The sequence below is a fragment of the Sinocyclocheilus rhinocerous genome, unplaced genomic scaffold (assembly GCF_001515625.1).
Source record: "Sinocyclocheilus rhinocerous isolate Xijiao unplaced genomic scaffold, SAMN03320098_v1.1 scaffold1802, whole genome shotgun sequence".
NCBI classification, from domain to species: Eukaryota; Metazoa; Chordata; class Actinopteri; order Cypriniformes; family Cyprinidae; genus Sinocyclocheilus; species Sinocyclocheilus rhinocerous.
This window is the reverse complement of record NW_015654351.1, coordinates 914,916-934,082: the sequence shown is the minus strand read 5'-3', so window position 1 is coordinate 934,082 and position 19,167 is coordinate 914,916. Positions and strand designations below refer to the sequence as shown.

General features: G+C 40.3%; 1 protein-coding gene across 1 annotated transcript in view; it reads right to left on the bottom strand.

The window, feature by feature from the left end:
- Positions 1-19,167, bottom strand: part of LOC107716993 (titin-like) — a 161,854-nt gene that overhangs the window by 8,133 nt on the left and 134,554 nt on the right. The window contains 32 exon segments of the mRNA XM_016523634.1: positions 1,341-1,974; positions 2,079-2,669; positions 2,763-3,068; positions 3,158-3,727; positions 3,886-4,185; positions 4,288-4,590; positions 4,684-5,268; positions 5,366-5,668; positions 5,781-6,083; positions 6,186-6,485; positions 6,567-6,854; positions 6,941-7,534; positions 7,638-7,919; positions 8,057-8,359; positions 8,454-8,759; positions 8,849-9,145; positions 9,271-9,561; positions 9,660-9,965; positions 10,056-10,358; positions 10,449-12,515; positions 12,619-12,918; positions 13,033-13,317; positions 13,422-13,715; positions 13,823-15,589; positions 15,692-15,997; positions 16,110-16,412; positions 16,535-16,834; positions 16,942-17,229; positions 17,331-17,627; positions 17,730-18,032; positions 18,123-18,710; positions 18,804-19,100. Of these exon segments, the coding sequence (XP_016379120.1) occupies positions 1,341-1,974; positions 2,079-2,669; positions 2,763-3,068; positions 3,158-3,727; positions 3,886-4,185; positions 4,288-4,590; positions 4,684-5,268; positions 5,366-5,668; positions 5,781-6,083; positions 6,186-6,485; positions 6,567-6,854; positions 6,941-7,534; positions 7,638-7,919; positions 8,057-8,359; positions 8,454-8,759; positions 8,849-9,145; positions 9,271-9,561; positions 9,660-9,965; positions 10,056-10,358; positions 10,449-12,515; positions 12,619-12,918; positions 13,033-13,317; positions 13,422-13,715; positions 13,823-15,589; positions 15,692-15,997; positions 16,110-16,412; positions 16,535-16,834; positions 16,942-17,229; positions 17,331-17,627; positions 17,730-18,032; positions 18,123-18,710; positions 18,804-19,100 (14,560 nt within the window).

Here is a 19,167-nt window from a genome sequence, read left to right as displayed (position 1 = left end):
TACGTTTTACTTTCTTTACAACACGTGTAGTGTAGAACTCACGATAGGATCTTACCCCTTTGACAAAGAGCTCGGTATAGGCACTGTCCTCACCATACTCATTGACAACTTTACATCTGTATGTTCCATCATCAGTTCTTGTGATTCCCTTGATAGTTATGGTAGCAAGCCCATCTTCATAAATAATTTCGTATTTAGTGCCGCCTTCTAGTTGTCTTACTCCACAGTACCATGTTATTTCTGTGGTGCTATCGTAGTTATCAATGTTGCAAATGAGCTTGATATCATCACCTTCATCAGCAGCACTGTGTTTAATTTGTCCTGCAACTGGTCCATGTTCAAATGGTGCAATCTTCACTTTAGAGACTGTTACTCCCCGCTGACTTCTGATAGCACCACCACTGGCAACACGAGCAGATGAGACAACAGTGTTCCATTCTTTCCTAACCATGGCTTGGTAATATCTCTTATGGCGAGTAATCTTGATGGACCTAGTGCTTAGCTGCTCTGAGTTCATTGTCAGCCAAGGATGATTCAAAGCCTCAGCAGCGGTCATACGATGTTTGCGCTCTTTGGTTAGTAGGCGGTCCACAAAGTCTAATGCCTCAACACTTGCATGCTTAAAGGCTTCATCATCAAAACTGTACTCAGCATTGCAAATGCTCTCAATCATTTGCTGATTAGTTTCAGCGGCAAATGGATTAAATCCACTGAGAAGAACATACACAAGAACACCGACAGACCACATATCTGTCACAGTGCTAACCATCTCATTTTGATGAATTTCTGGTGCCGCAAACTCAGCTGTTGTGTACTGAATCTTAATTTGGTCCCGAGGTGTAAGGTGTCTAGACTGTCCAATCTCAATGATCTTGACATTAGTTCCCTTTCTTGTGGTGTACACTATATTTTCAGGCCTGATATCAAAGTGGCCATAACTCTTGCTGTGAAGGAATTCAAGAGCTTCACATACTTGTCTGATATAGTTAACAATTTCACGCTCATTGAGCTCAAAATTGGCTGTACCAAGGCGCTCAAATATGTCCACACCAGAGATGAACTCATAAACCATGACTAGTTCTTCAGGGCAGTCAAATGACTCATGCAGTAACAGGAAGTTCTTGTGACGTGCCACATTCAGTGTTGCAATTTCTTTCTTCACTAGTGCCTGATCTGCACCTCTTACTTTGACAAATTTAGCCATGTAAGTTTTCTCAGAGCTGGTTTCAATGCACCGGTGAACAATACCAAACTGTCCATGGCCAAGCTCTTCAGCAATCATGTACTTGTTGTGAACATTCTTAGCCTCTGAATGAGGAGCTTTGCTTTTGGAAACTGACCTGGTGTCATCAACTTCTTCATCATAGTTAAGAACTCTTGATTTGTCTTCCTTCGTTACAACAGGTCCACTTGGCTCAGACGGTGCACTCTGACCAAATTTATTTTCAGCTATGACACGGAATTGGTAACTTGTCTTTCCAAACAGATTGACAACAGTATAGTGGGTGTCACGAGACTGGCCAACACGAATCCATCTTTCTGCTGTGGTGGCACATTTTTCTATGATATAGTTTGTGACCTTACTTCCACCATCACTGGCAGATGTTACCCAGTGGAGTGTTACAGAATCTCTAGAAACATCACTGGCTTTGATGCCACGTGGTGGATCAGGCACATCTGCAACATCAAGCTCAACTGTTTGCTGGTCAATTCCAAATCTGTTTTTGGCACACACAATATAGAAACCAGCATCATTCCTTTCTACTCCATTCTGGAATACAAGAGATGTGAAGGATCTTGTGACAATGACTTGATAGTGTCCATCATTATCAAGAAGGTCTTGTCCCTTCTGCCAAGTGATAACTGGATCTGGTTTTCCACTGAATGGAATTTTGATGTTCACAACTTCACCACGAAGTGCAGGGATAGCCTCCTTTCCTTGCAGATTCTTAGGTAGATGAATCTTAGCAGGGACTGAGAAAAAAAAGAGAAAATTTTAATGCATCACTTTGAAATTTTCTTACAGACAGAATTGCGGGTATAGCCAGTTAAAGTATATAAAAATACTGAAAGCTTACTTTCTACATCTAGAGAAACAGTAGCAGAAATGGATCCACCCTGGTTTGTTGCTCTGATCTGATATACAGTTGAGTCTTCTGCATCACAATCAGCAATAACAAGCTGCTGGTAGCCTCCCTTGTATTCTTGAATCTTGACTTTGGTGCCATCAGCTTGAATTTCCTTACCACGCTTGAACCATTTTATTACAGGCTTGGGCTGTCCTGTTATCTTGCAGACAAATGTTGCATTGCTCTTGAATTTTACACTCATGTTTCTGAGATCTTCCTTGAAGGCAGGAGCACGCACTTCAACATCAGTCTTTGGAATGGCAGGGTCAGATACTTCACTGTACTCACTTTCACCACCAAGGTTTTCACATTTCACCCGGAATTCATACTCAACACCTTCTGTCAGGCCCTTGACAGAATAAACAGTCTGGTGGATTTCATCTGTTGTAACTGCAACCCATTCACCCTTCTTATCTCGCTTTTCAAGACAATAGTTCTTAATTTTAGAGCCTCCATCACTGAGAGGTGGCTTCCAAGACACAACACAGGAGTTTTTGGTAAGTCCAGAAACAACTGGTTTTAATGGAGCTCCTGGCCTCTCTGTAAACATACATTTTAATATACATTTTAATTTAAATAACACTAAAAAACAACATCAACAACATTCTTTAATCATGTTTCTTCATTACTTACGTAGCTGACTCTTGATGAGGATAGCAGAAGGAGTTTCCAGTGATTCACTATTGCCATAACGATTTTGTGCTGAAACACGGAAGAAGTATCCCTCATTTTCAACAAGGTTAGGAATTCTGCATGAAGTGCCTGTGATAGATGAAGATACAAGTTCCCACTCTGCTCCTTCCTTGTCTTCACGCTTTTCCACAATATAATTTGTGATCATAGATCCTCCATCATCTTTGGGTGCTTTCCAGCTAATTATCACAGAATTCTTCAACAGTGCATCAAGTACAAGAGGACCTTCTGGCATTGCAGGTTTATCTGAAAACACAAAGAATAAGTTAATTAGTCTTATTTCCACTAATATTTACCAGAATTTTAAAAATGATTAAGCATTATTAAGCATATACCTAAGATTTCAACGTGAGTTACAGTATCTGCAGCCCCAAAATGGTTGTTAATCCTGATTCTGTATTTTCCTCCGTTTACTCTGCGCTGTACGTTTTTGAGAATCAAATGAGTGTAATGCTCTGTATTTTCAATTATCACATTCTCAGAGGGTTCCAAAGCCTTGGCTCCATAAAGCCACATTATCTTAGGATGAGGTCGACCAATGTAAACAACATGCATGCGCACTGTGCTACCACATGTTGCAAAGAATTTGTCTTTCAGTGGCACTGGGAACTGTGGTGCTGCTTCAAGGACCAGAGTTCCACTGGTCTCACACTCGCCGGCCTCATTCACAGCCTTGCATGTGTACAGACCCTCATCTTCCTGTTGATCGGTTGAAATCGTCAGTGTATGATTACGGCCATCCGAGGTTGCTGCATATTTGCGACCTTCTTTGATTTCCTTTCCGCCCTTGTACCATTTAATTTCTGGAATAGGTCTTCCAATAATCTGACATTTGAGAGTTGCAGTTTGTCCTAGTTTGGCAGTGACCTCATCCATCTCTTTCCTGAGAGCTGGTTTAGTTCCAACTAGGAAAATAAATAAATAAATAAAAAGCAGGGACAGCTATAGTGAGATTTTAGTCAAATAAATTTCTCCTCTAAAAATGAATTTGGATAAATATTTGATACTGACAAATCATAATACATTCAACAGTACTTCTTATGTTATTTCAAACCATACTTACCACCCAGTTTAGTTTTGATGCCAGTTGCTGTTCTGCGTGGTCGGCTAATTCCGGTTTCATTTTCAGCAAATACTCTGAATTCATATTCTGTTGCCTCTTGTAGACCACCCTGAGTGTACTGTTTGTCCTTTGTGCGCTCCTTATTGCATTTCTTCCAAGCAGTCTCTCCAGACTTTCGGTATTCAATCCAGTAGCCAAGGACTGGTTTTCCACCATCACATGCTGGAGTCTCCCAATTAATTGTAATGTAGTCTTTGGTAACAGTCATAATGTCAATTTCTCCTGGCTGGCTTGGTTTATCTAAATACATCAAGAATACAATAACATGTTATTTTTTTATTAAATAAAGACAATAATTTTAAATCAATTAATGAATAGAGAAAATTAAGAATGAGGACAAACCAAATGGATCTTTGCATATTACTGAATCCGATGCAGGTCCTGGTTCACTCTCCCCAATGTCATTCACAGCAATTACACGGAACTGATACTCAGAATCAGTAGTGAGCTGACTAAGAGTATACATTGTTGAGGTAATCTTTGCCTCATGATGAATCCACTTATCAGACGACACTTCTTTGTACTCAATGAAGTAACCAGTAATGCGAGATCCACCATCATCTTTGGGTTTAGTCCAAGCCAAAGCAGCAGAATTCTTAGTAACATCCATAATTTCTGGTGGAGTGCCTGAAGCCTCTGGGACACCTAAATATTAATAACAAAAAATGAAAGAAAATGCTTTTATGTTTAATAACAAATATGTATTGCCTAGAAATGAGATCACTGACGAGCACTTACAAATGGGAGTCTTTGGTACAACAGTTGTCTCTGATTTCAGTGAGCTGCTTATTCCAAACTGGTTCTCTGCTGTCACCTTAAAGTGGTATTCAACATTTTCTTGTAGTCCCTTAACCACAAGGGATGTGTCAACCACTCGCGAGTCAACGGTGTACCAAGCTGCTTTTGTTACTTCACGTCTCTCCACAATGTAGCCAACAATTTCAGAACCACCATCTTCTGTTGGTGGTTTCCAGCTAACTTTTACAGAATGTGCTTGTATATCATCAAATCTAAGAAGGCCTTCAGGTACAGATGGGCGGCCAATAACCTTGACCTTTATAGCAAGCATTTTTTTGCCACACTTGTTCTCCAGATGGAGATTGTAAACTCCAGAATCAGACTTTTCAGCTTGTTTGATTACAAGCTCTGATATGTCTTCATTGGAGGCAATCATAGCACGGTTGGTCACCTCTGATCCATCCTTGGTCCATTTGCAGGTAGGAGTAGGTTTGCCTTTGATGGGCACTGAAAGTTTGATTACTCCTCCGGATCTGACTACAAGGACATCTTTGTATTTTGCCTCAAGATCATAACTTGGAGGATCTGAAACAGCACATTTCAAATAATTAAATCATTCCAGACATATAGCATTTCACACATGTAACTACAGGGAGTTAATGACAGGGTCATAAGATCTTACCAAGCATCTCTGTTATAGTCACAACTCCTGGTACTTCAGCTGGTTCACCTGGTCCACCAGCATTGCAAGCCATAACACGGAATTTGAATTCTTCTCCTTGCGGCATTTGTGTCAAGGTATATTCACAGATCAGTGAAGGTGTAGTGTTACACTTCATCCAGGTTACTGAACCAACCTTTTGCATCTCAATTAGATAGCCTGTAACCTTAGCACCACCCTCCTCATCTGGAGGACTCCAGGCCAAAGACACAGAAGACTTTGAGGTATCTGTGACCCGTGGGTTTTGAGGTGACCCAGGTGGATCTGTAGGGTTTATGTAATTGTTTAATAAGTGATAATAATTGAATTTACTAAAATTACAATTTTGTGTCAGTTTATACACACACAAATGTATTAATAGTAAAATTCTGCTTACCAACAGGATCAGTTGCTACTGCCGGTTTAGAAAGAAGGCTAGGTTTGCCAACACCACGGGCATTGATGGCTGTCACTCTGTGTTCATATTCCAGGCCTTCAATTAATCCAGTGGATCTGTATCTTGTCATTGTCACTGGATTTTTATTAGCACGGATCCACCTATCTGATCTGACCTCCTTGCGTTCAATAATATAGCCAGACACCTCTAAGCCTCCATCCTCATCTGGTGGCTCCCATGCAACGGTCATGCCATCACGTGATACATCAAATACAATGGGTCTTCCAGGCGGCCCAGGAATGGCTGTAACAACAATTCGAAATTGTGATCAAGTAGGTCTAGAATATACACATATATCCTAAATCGTAAATATCATATATATGGTATTTAATCATGTTTTCTTACATTTGGAGCTCTTGCACATTACGATTTCTGACTGTAAGTAATCCCCAGTGCCATAGCGATTGGTTGCTGCAACACGGAACACATATTCATCGCCCTCTGTCAATCTGACAAATTTGAATGTTGGTCTGGAAACAGATTCTGACACAGGAACCCATCCTGGGCGATGAGCATCACGTTGGTCAACCACATAGTTGCTAATTGGTGCACCACCATCTCTCGTAGGTGGATACCAGCTTATTGTGACTGATGTTGCATCAATTTCATCAAATCGGATTGGTCCTTGAGGCTCATCAGGTTTGGCTACAGAGAGAGATGTTTATGATTAATATCAAACTCAACCATTTTAAAATATCTATTTTCATGCAGGGGGTCTGTACTTACAAAGAATGATGACTTTGATGTTTTCAGTGGTTACTCCTGTTATGTTTTTCAACTCAAGTGTATACACTCCACTGTCATCAATGGTAGTGTCAAGAATGGTTAATTTAGAGAATTTTCCAGTTGACTTTATCTTCACACGCTCCACAATCTTTACCCTATTGTCATGGAAGAACCAAGAACAAACTGGTGGTGGTCGTCCTATAATTGGTAAGTCAAGCTCAAGGGGTTTGCCTGCCAAAACACTTATCGTCTTCTGTGGAATAGCTGATAGATCAACCTTTGGCAAGACTGAAAGAGGAAAAAAGGCATAAACAGTGAGACATGACAAACAAATGACAGCATCTTGTAATTTTTGTTAATATGATTATACATACCTCTTTGTTCTTGAACTGTCACAGCTGTTACAATTTCTTTTGGCTCACCAGCTCCTCTGCTGTTGACAGCACAAACCCTGAAGAGATACTGCTCATTCTCATTAAGTGACATGATAGTGAACTCAAAGTCTGTAATTTTCAAAGTTGCCACCTTCATCCACTTGTCAGTACCAGCTTTACAAGCCTCAACAATGTAGCCAGTAATTCTGCTGCCTCCATCATGTAAAGGTTTCTCCCAGGCAAGTGATACACTGGATTTGGTTACATCTACAACTTCAAGCTTGGCTGGTGGCAGTGGAACTTCACAGACCAACACAACATCACCTGTCTCACAAGGTTCACCAACACCATAGATATTCTCTGGTAAGACTCTAAAATAATAGAGCATTCCTTCTGTCAGACCAGTTATTTTGTATGATGTGTTGCTGCATTTGGATGTGACAGTTTTGTATGCTCTCATTGATGCCTCTCGTCTTTCAATGATGTAATTATTGACAGGTGCTCCACCATCAACTTCAGGAGCATCCCAAGTAATGTGAGCAGAATCTTTTGTAAGCTCTTTCAACTTAATTGGACCAGTTGGACCAGGTGTATCTGAAAAAGAATTCACAAACATGCTGGTTAGACATCATTTCGTGGTACCTTGTTATATGCACTAAATAATTTCCATGATTTAATTTGGGATAAATAAATATACCATAGATTTTCACAAGAATGCTTGCATCCTTCTTTCCAGCTGAATTTGAAGCTTCAATTGTATATCTTCCAGCATCATAGCGGTGCACCTTGTCAATAATGAGAGTTGTAGCAGTATTGGTCACTTCAATAAAGCCACGATTTTGGAGGTCCACACCAGGTTTGCTCCAGGTTACCGTTGGGATTGGTCTACCAGTGACAGTAACATGGAGCCGCAGAGAACTTCCGGCTCTCAGACAAATTGTCTTTGTCAGTTCATCAGGCAGCTCAAGGTCAGGAATTTCTGAAATAAAAAATAAACAAAACAAGAGAGTTTAATAGAAAAGACACTTACAAAGATATTGGACATTGCTTCTTTCTTGCATTTGTACATATCAAACTTTGACAGAATACAACAATTTGGAATTTGTGTGAACATACCAATTCTTTCCACAGGCTCAGTCTCTGCACAAGGTTCACTGAAGTCACCCATTCCATTTACATTGACAGCTGCAACTCTGAAACAGTATTTTTTGCCAGCAGAAAGACCTGTAACTGTGTGTTCTGTCACCCTAAGATTCTTTTCATGCACTTTTGTCCATTCCTCTGCACCAGCTTCTTGCATCTCAAGAACGTAACCAATAACATCAGCACCTCCATCTTCAACTGGTCGTGTCCAGGCAAGGCTAATACTATCTTTGTGTGTGTCTGTAACCCGTGGAATTGAAGGTGGATCTGAAGTGCCTAAAATGGTGATTTAACATAATAAGGTAAACATTTGTTACTATAGTAATATACACATTTAAATGTCAACAATGGGGTTGTTTCAGAAACATACCTGTTGGTACTCTACATACTGCATACATTGACACTTCACTAGGTTCACCATCACCAGCTGCATTCATGGCTGTAACACGGAACTGGTAAATGTTGCCTTCATGGAGACCAGTGATTTTAAAGGATGTGTCCTTGAGAACAGAATCTCTGTTAACCTTGATCCATCTAACACTCTTTTTTTCACGGAACTCAATCAAGTAGTTTGTGACTTCACTGCCACCATCGCTCTCAGGCTTCAGCCACTCTATCGTTGCATAGTCTTTTCCAACTGCAAGGATTTCTGGTGCTCCAGGAGGTGATGGGACAGCTGTAATTGGAAATGAAGGTGGAATATTGTAACTTACAACACTTCAAAATACCTCAGCTAATGTTTTTAATATTAATCATGACACTTACTGAATGAGTTTCTGGCAAAGATGGGGGTAGACTGTACTGCCACACCAGATCCATACTTGTTCACACCTCTCACACGGAAGATATATTCGTTGTTCTTGAAAAGTCTTTTAATTTCACATGTTAGGGCTTTGCATTCAGCCTCCATGATAACCCAGTTAAGTCTATTGGTATCCCTTCGTTCAACAATGTAATGTGTGATGGGGTCACCACCATCATCCAGTGGCTCTTTCCAAGACACTGTGCATTTTTCCTCAGATATATTGCTGACTGTAATCTCCTGACAGGGACCAGGTGTATCTTGTAAAAGAAGAAATATTATAGTATGAATAAACTGACAACATATTTGGGACTGAAGATACCATTTGTTTGGGACTTGAAGGTACCATTCATGTATGTTATTGCTGTATGTTTAGCACACTTACCAAGCACTTTAACATTGACCTCAGCGGTTTTTGTTCCACTTGCATTTTTAACTGTCAAAACATACTTCCCAGTGTCATCTCTGTCACAGAACTTGATGAATGCCAGAGCACGGGTACTTGAATACTGGAGAGCATATTTTTCACAAAGCTCTAGCTCTTTTGTGCCCTTGGACCAGCTGAATTTAGGCTCAGGTTTACCACCAACAGCAGCATCCAGCACCAGATCAGATCCAGCTCTAATTACAACTGTGTCCACAAGGAGTTTGCTGTCCAGCTCTGCTTTAGGAGGAACTGCAAAATAATTTAAGTGTCATGAGTTAAATTATTTAGGTTCTCATTAATAAAAAATATTTGTCTCGTTTAGTGAAAGAACCATGTATGATACATACTGTATTCTGCTTTGCAGGTCACTGGTCCTGTTGAAACTGATGGCAGGCTCAACACTCCATTTGCATTTTTGGCAATTACACGGAATTCATATTCCTCTCCTTCTCCCAATGCAGTGATAGTGAAATTTGTGTCGGTAACATTAGTGTAGTTACACTTAAGCCAGCGACCTTCTCCAGTGACAGTATAAGGCTTGCGCTCAACAATGTAGCCTGTAATCGGGCTTCCACCATCGTTTAGGGGCACAGACCATTTGATTGAGACTGTTGATCTTGATACATTTTTAACTTCTGGTTTTCCTGGAGGATCTATAAATTTGTATCATCAAAGAATACATGTAAGTATTGTTTTGCCGATCTAGACCGTAATTAATTACTTTTTGATTGTGATGTACTTACCAACTGGATTTTGTGCCACAGCTCTTTTTGATGCTTCACTTGCTTTGCTGAGGCCAGCGCTATTCATTGCATACACTCTGAACTGGTATTCAAGACCCTCAACAAGGCCTTCCACCTTGTAGTAGCATTCAAAGCAGGGAATCTTGTTTTCTCTCACCCAGAGAATTGTGTTACGCTCCTTCTTTTCAATCCAGTATCCAGAGACTTTGCTGCCACCATCATGGTACGGTTCCTCCCAACGAATGCTCATGCTGTTGGCAGTTACAGCGAACACTTCTGGCCTTGTTGGAGGGCCTGGAGGAACTGTGAAAATGAAAACATAATTAAATATTTGATATTTGATCATTTATACAGTATCTCAAAAATACTAATTTCTTATTAGCTATTACATACCAAATGGATGCTCTGCAACAATCGTCTCAGATTCTGTTGGTTTGCTCACACCAAAACGGTTTTCAGCACAGATACGGAAAGTATACTGCATGTATTTAGTTAGATGTGAAACATGGAAAGAAGTATGTTTTACACTTGAGTTAATAAGCTGCCAAGCAGTGGAGCCAGATTCACGCTTCTCAACAATGTAGTTTGTGATGTCTGTGCCACCGTCATCTTCAGGTGGATTCCAAGACAGTATGCATGACTCTGATGTAATTGAGGAAATCTCAATAGGGCCCTCTGGAGGGCTTGGTCTGCCAATAACATTGACAGTGACAGTGAAAGTCTTTGGCCCAGTGACATTCTCAAGGGTGAGGAAATATCTGCCTCCATCACCTCTCATGCAGTCTTTAACTGTGAGAGTGGTCCTGTTTTTGTTAGTCTTGATTGAAACCCTGTCAGTTTCTTTCAGTCTCATTTCCTCAAGTTTCCAGGATACCTTTGGAGCTGGTCTTCCACTAATTGGAACATCAATCTCAAAAGATTCGCCAATCCTGCTAGTAATGAGTTGGTTGGTAATACCACTGAGATCGGCAGTAGGTTCAATTCGTGGCTCTTTAATGATGACTGAGGAGAAAGCTTCTCTTGGCACACTGAAGCCAGAATCATTCTTTGCCTTGACACGAAATTCATACTCACTGTTCTCTGTAAGTCCTTCAATTACAAGGCTTAGATTTTTTGTTGTACCACAAACAACCCATTTATCTGCATCTTTTCCCTTGGATTCTACACAATAGCCTGTGATACGGCTTCCTCCATCATGCTCTGGCTTGAGCCAGGCCAGGGTTGCTGATGTGTCAGTTGTATCAATGATATCAACTCTCTTTGGTGGAGCAGGTTCAGCTGTGGCAATAACTGGATCAGACATTTCATACGCTTCACCAAGACCATACTGATTCTCAGCCATAGCTCTGAAGAAATAAGGTACACCTTCCAGGAGATCAGAAACTCTCAAGCTTGTTTGAGTGGTCTTGGGTGCTGCCTCCGTCCATGTACGACGGCTTGCCTCACGCTTCTCAACAATGTAATGATGAACACGTGCACCACCGTCATTTGTAGGAGGTTCCCAAGCAATTGTGAGAACTCCTCTTGTGACTTCCTTAATGGAGAGAGCCCCTGGTACACCAGGTGTGTCCAACACTTTGACTGCAACAGTGATAGATGTATTGCCACTACTGTTCTCAAGAGTGAGAGTATATTTTCCAGTATCATTTCTAGTGCAGTTTTCCAGTGTCAAGGCTGTGAATGTCTCAGTGGTGGTGATGTCTGTCATAACACCAAGTTCTCCATCTACTTTTGTCCAGGAAGCTGTAGGTGTTGGCTTTCCCTTAAAGCCAATACGGATACATATACTTCCACCACTTTTCACAATATGTGTCTGTTTGAAGGATGCATCTATGTCAATTTCTGGTGCCAAGAGCCTGTCTACTGCCTGTGCAGACTCAGGTATTTCTTTGGCTTCGCCCTTTCCAACAGAATTGACTGCACAAATACGGAACTTGTACTCTGCACCAGTTTCCAAACCAGTGACATTGTATCTTGTGACAGCACAAAGATCCTCATTGACTCTGTGCCATTCCGCTTCAGATACCTTGCACATCTCAATAATGTAGCCATGGATTTCCATACCACCATCATAGGCAGGTCTGGTCCATTCCAAGCTGACAGATGTATTGGTAGTGCCAGTCACATTGACAATAGATGGGGCATCAGGTTCTTCAGTTGGCTCTGCACATTTAATTGGCATTGAAATGTTGCTTGGTGCTCCAATTCCAGCATCATTTACAGCATACACACGGAATTCATACTCCACATTCTCAGTGAGATGAGTCACTCTGTGTGCAGCCTCAACAATGGGTTTCCTTGTTAGGACTTTCAGCCAGCGACCAGTCTTCTTTTCACGTCTTTCCACAATGTAATATTTTATTGGGTTTCCACCATCATGTGTTGGCGGAGCCCAGTTGATTGTGATACTCTCTCCGTCAACATCTGTTGCATCTGGAGTTCCAGGAGAATCTGGAACAGCTGCAGGGATGAAAAAGGAAGAAATTACAGAAAGATTTTTTACAGTGTTTTACATAAACTTTGAGAAAAAATATATTTCATTATAAGCTTTTTATTATCTTACTGTATTGCATCTGTGCGATCACGGGAACTGAATCCAGTGGTCTGCTAACACCAAACCTATTGACTGCAGAAACACGGAACTGATACTCATTTGTCTTTATCAGTTTGGTGGCAGTGTATGTGCTTGCCAAGCACTCATCCGTAACAAGTGCCCATGAAATTTTAGAGGTTTCACGTTTCTCAACAATGTAATGAGTGACCTCAGAACAACCATCATTCTCAGGTGGATTCCATGAAAGTGTTACTTTGCCCTCAGATATATTTGAGAATATGATTGGTCCAACAGGTTCACCAGGTGTATCTAAAAGATATAAATTATAGAAGCATAGGTTAAAGATGTGAATCTTAAGAAAATATAGTGATTAAATGGTGGAATGAATAAATAACAGGAATAAGGTACAAACATTATTCATACCAAAGACTTCAACTTTCACTGATTCCTTTTTAGATCCTGAGGGATTTATGGCTTCCACAGTATAAAGACCGCGATGACTACGGTCAGCATCTCTGATAAAGAGGGTACTTGATCCAGAAATTGTTGTGATATCAACCATTTTCTTGGTTAATTCAATATTATCTCTGTACCAGGTAACTTTTGGTGTTGGTCTTCCTTTGATTGTTACTTTTAGCCTGATGATTTCTCCAGCTTTAATAGAGACTCCCTCAAAGTATTCCTGTCCAAACTCAATGTTTGGAGAAACTGAAAGAGATCAGATTATGAATTTAAGATGTACAGACCAGCATAAAAATTCCATATAAAAATGTTGAACAACGAAAAACACAATATAAACTGTGTGTACTTACAGCTCTCATCTCTGATTAAGACATATCCAGAAGACTGAGAGGGTGGGCTCACTGTGCCGATAGCATTTCTTGCTATGACTCTAAATTCATAGCGTTCACCGCAAGCAAGACCAGTCACTGTAAATTCTGTGTCAGTCACATTTGAAAAATTGGTCTTTAACCACCGTCCTTTGCCCTGTCGTTTTTCCACATTATAGGCAACAATTTTGCTTCCACCATCACGCTTGGGTGCTTCCCATTTCAGTTTAACTGATTCACTTGTTACATCAACGTAGTCAGGGGTACCAGGAGGATCTGAAATTGAAATACATATGTTATTTACTATTTAGACACTGTCAACTGTAATATATTTAAAATGTGAAATATCTATGTGAAAAAATAAGCCTAAAAGTTGAACTTGCCAACTGGAGAAACAGCCATAACAGGTTTGCTTGCATCACTCATGCGACTGTATCCAGCGTCATTCTGGGCGTAGACTCTGAACTGATATTCCAAGCCTTCAATAAGACCAGGAATCCTGTACTCCCTTTCTTTGACCAAGACTATGTTGACCTTTTGCCACATTATGCTGTTCTTCTCCTTCTTTTCAACATGGAACCCAAGGATTGGACAACCTCCATCAAAAATAGGTGCATCCCAATGAATAGTCATTCCATCATTTGTAACATTGTAAACCACTGGCATGCCTGGTGGGCCAGGTGGTCTGAACTCATGCTTGGCAATGACATTTTGTGAAACTAAAGGTTCACTTGCACCATATCTATTCTCTGCACAGACTCTGAACTGATATTGAATTCCCTTGATCAGATTGGGTACCTTAAATGATGTTCCAATCACACTTGAACAAGCCATTTTCCAGTCTGTCTGAGAGGTGTCACGTTTCTCAACAGTGTAACAAGTGATTTCTCCACCCCCATTATCATTTGGCTCATCCCAAGATATAGCTATACTTTCTGCTCTGACCTCATCCAAGCGGATGGGTCCAATAGGTTTAGAGGGTGGTCCAAGGGTAATAACCTGTATATGAAAAGATTTTCTGAAGAATGTGTTGTCAAGAGTAAGTGTGTATTTGCCTCCATTCTCTTTCTCCACATTTTTTATCATAAGAGTGGCTTTGTTTTCAGTCTTCTTGAAGCGTATTTTTTCACTCTCTTTCAGTGGTAAATTGTCCTTTAACCAAAGAATGGTTGGTCTTGGTTTACCCTTGTATGGCAATTCAACGTGAACATTGTGTCCCAAACGTACACTGATTTGTCCATCAGGATACTCTTCAAGGTTTGCTTCTGGTGAGATAATGTAGTCCTTTACTTTAATTGGTCCGATTTCAACAAAGACACTAGTACCCTTTTCATTCTTGGAACAAACTCTGAAAAACATTTCAGTGAGTTCCTTAAGCTTTGTTACTTCATGTTCACAGTGCTTGTTTGTGCCAGCAGGGGCCCATTCTTCTTGACCTTGGAGTTTATTTTCAATTATATAGTCTGTAATAATGCTACCACCATCATAATCTGGTTTGTTCCATTGTAGTGTTACTGAAGTCTTTGTGGAGTCTTTCATAGAAAGGTCTTTGACTGGTCCTGGTGTCTCTGTGGCTTTAACTGGCTCTGCTGTTTCACATGGATCTCCAACGCCATTCTCATTTTCGGCTAATACACGGAAGAAGAATGATGCTTTCTCAGAGAGTTCTTCAATTACACATGTGGTTTCCTTGCACTTATTTGTTACACAGGCATATGTACGCTTAGAAGAGTCTCTTTTCTCAACAACATAATTGGTAATTTCAGCGCCACCATCCAGTAGAGGAGGCTCCCAGCAAAGTGTAACTTTCCCACGAGTGACGTCTTTCAAAATCAAATTCCTACAAGCAGCTGGAGTGTCCTGTACTTTAACAGACACAGTTAAGGACTTTGGTTCTCCTACACCATTTGATATATTAATGGTGTATTTACCAGTGTCATTTCGAGTTACTTGTGTAATTATGAGACACGATGACGTGTCTGTGTTGTGAATGTCATATTTAGGATCATTGTCAATGTTTTGGTCTTCCTTCTTCCAAGAGACACTTGGAGCAGGTCTGCCTTTCAGGGGCACCATGATTTCAACATCTTTACCAGCTTTCACAATGTAGTGAGTTCTCATTGCAACATCCGTATCAACCTGGGCTTCCTCTGCAAAATAATAATTCAAATTATTTATGCTGTTGTTACAAGCGGAAAATATTGTTATAAAATGTACAAAGATATAACAAGCATTTCAACATAAGTACATACCAAGAATGTCCTTGGCTTGTACTGGCTCTTCCATTTCTATTGGGTCTCCACGTCCAGCACAATTAACAGCCGATACACGGAAGTAGTAGTCAATATCTGGTTTAAGGTCTGAGGCAACATACTCTGTGGTTCTCACTTCTCCCTTATGGCTAATCACTGTCCACTCCCCTTCCTCACCAACTCTTTTTTCTACAACATAGCTGGTGATTTCACTGCCTCCATCATACTCTGGCTTTGACCATCCAAGTGTGATTGATGTTTTAGTTGAGTCCACTACCTTGAGCTTAGTTGGTTCACATGGTGGGTCTTAGGAGAATTTACAAAGCTTGGTTAGATCTTTGTCAAGGCAGTTAGACTCTTAATTAAATATGAATTTAGTAAAATGAACATTTCAGTAAAATGAAAAAGTAATACATACCAACTGGATCAGCAGCTTTGTACAAGTCAGAAACATCAGAGTATGGACCTTCCCCAGCTTTATTGATTGCACATACACGATACTGATATTCATTTCCTTCTGTGAGATGATGGGCCTTTGCTTTGGTGTCACTAATGGGGTCCTTGTACACTTTTACCCAGCGCAGGCTCTTCTTGTCACGTCTCTCCAGATAGTATCCTGTAACCATGCTACCACCATCCACACTTGGTTTATCCCAAACAATCTGCATTGATGTTCTGGTGATATCTGTTGCTTCAGGTGTAGAAGTTTGTCCAGGAGTAACTAAAAACAATAATAATAATTGACTTAATAAATAGTGTATTTGTAATGTTATATTATCTGGTTTACCAACACTATACATTATATGATTTAATAATTTTGATTTTCAGTTACTGTCTCCTTACCAAATGCATTTTTGGCAATTACAGGCTCAGACTCCAGAGGATCTCCAGCTCCAAATTTGTTAACACCTCTGACATGGAATATGTATTCATTTCCTCTGGTCAACTTTTGGACAGTGACAGTACGTGCTTCCATTGCTTCAGAAACTGGGGACCACACTACTCTACTTGTCTCTCGTTTTTCTACAATGTAATGAGTTACTTTGGCGCCTCCTTCATCAGCCACTGGTTCCCATGCAATTGTTATCTTGTCAGCAGAGACTGATTTGAATTCAATGTGTCCAGCTGGAGGTCCAGGTTTGTCTATTTACAGAATGAAAATGTTTATAAATTTACAATGAGGAAATAAAGAGGTGAAAAAGACATTGAAATTACATTTATATATTTTTTTGGCACAAATGATTACATACCCAAAATCTGTATTCTGATAGAAGCAGACGCTGTGCCAAACACATTCTTGATTTTGAGCTCATAGGTTCCAGTATTAAGACGACTAGCATCCTTAATGAGGATGGCAGATGAGTCAGTTGTGTTCTCAATTGACAGCTGTGCACTTGACACTAGCTCCTTTTCATCTTTAAGCCATTCAATAGTTGGCAAGGGTTTAGCAAATATTCCCACTTTGATTTTGAATGATGTATCAGCTTTGTATTGCACAACATCCAAATACTCTGGGGGCAGGTCAATTACTGGAGCACCTAAGAATGGGAGGAAACAGAACCGTGTGTAATAAAGTGTGAATAGTATTGCTGGGCATGATAACATGAGATATCCAACAAAGTAGCAGCAATAAACTTACCAGAAATGTCGACACAAGTTACTGGTCCTGCAATTAGAGATGGATTGCTGATCGAGCCAACTGCATTCTTTGCAAAAATCCTGAATTCATATGCCTGATCCTGAGTCAAGCCTGATACAGTGAAGTTAGTATCAATGACATTGGTAAAGTTTGCCTTTGTCCATCTGCCATTTGGAGCATCTCTTCGCTCAACCATGTAGCCAGTGATTTTGCTTCCACCATCAAATGGAGGCTTCTGCCATACAAGGCTAATTGAATTTTTTGTAACCTCAGAAATTCTCACATTTGCCGGTGGTTCTAAAACAAAACAATGATTTGTTATTTGGCAATGAAATTCAGAGAAACTTGACAACGTATCAACTTAGTTTATATATTATTATTTGTATTATTAAAACTTACCACAGGCATCAATTGCTAGCACTTCTTCTGATGTCTTGCTGAACTTTCCAATGCCAGCTGCATTTTCTACAGCTACTTTGAATTCGTAAATCATTCCAGGACATATATTTGTCACTCTAATTTGAGTTGCAGGGATTGCTGTTTTGTTCACTGTCTGCCAAAGAATGCTGCTGCTTTCTTTCATTTGGACATGGTATCCAACCACTGGGCTTCCTCCATCTACTACTGGCTCATTCCAGCAAACAGTGAGGCTCTCCCTTGACACATAACCCAGCCATGGTGTTGATGGTGGTCCAGGTATAGCTAAAAATACAATAAACCAGCAGAGGTTTAACAGAAATTCAGACATAACTAGAAGCAATTGCACATTATGTACATTATCTATGTACTCACTGTATGGAAGCTTCACTGTAACTGACTGAGAATCAATGTGATCACTGATGCCAAAGCGATTCTCAGCTTTAACCCTGAACTGGTATTCTTCTCCCTTTGTCAGTTTGGTGACTTTAACAGTGCTTCTTGCAATTGTGGAAGACACTTCTGTCCAGGCTGGAGTACTTGTTTCACGTTTAAGAACAACATAGTTTGTAACAGGACTGCCACCATCATACACAGGTGGGAGCCATTTGAGACACAAGCTTGTCTCCCTCACATCACTAACTTCAACAGGACCGACTGGAGGACCTGGTCTATCCAGGACCAGTATATTTACAAACATCTTGGTGGTTCCACTTGTGTTTGAGGCAACAATGTCATATCTTCCAGCATCACTTGCAGTGCTTTCCTTGAGGTTGATATTGAGACTTTCAGGGGTTACTTCATAGCTAAATCTCTTGCCGCACTTAACTGGAGCATTGCCTCTTGACATTGTGACTTTTGGCATTGGTTTACCCGAGAGAGGAAGCTCAAATTTAAGATTTGATCCTGCCCTCACATAAACACTGTTATGTGGGAAATTCTTCATATCAAACTCAGGCGCATCTGTAAATAATAGTCAAAGGAAATGGACGTACAACATTAATAGATTATTTAAATATGATAAACATGGAATGAATTGAATGAATTAACACTCACCAAGTTGATCTTTCACAACCACAGGAATAATCATTTCTTTTGGTTCGCTAAGTCCAGCATGATTCTCAGCACGAACTCTGAAAAAGTATTCTGCATTTTCCCTTAGGTTCTTAATAATGTGGGTGTTGGCTTTAACAGTGGCACATTTAACCCACTTCTGTTGGCCCTTTTCAAGGGCATCAATGAGGTAGCTGGTAATTCGGCTTCCACCATCATACTCTGGTTTTGACCATGCAATGGTGACGGTATTCTTTGTTACTGCAGAAACGCCAAGCCTAGCAGGTGGACTTGGTTTTTCTGTTGGTGCAAAGTTGAAATCATATTTAAAACACAAAATGAATAAAGTTTTTCTGAAACCTATTAT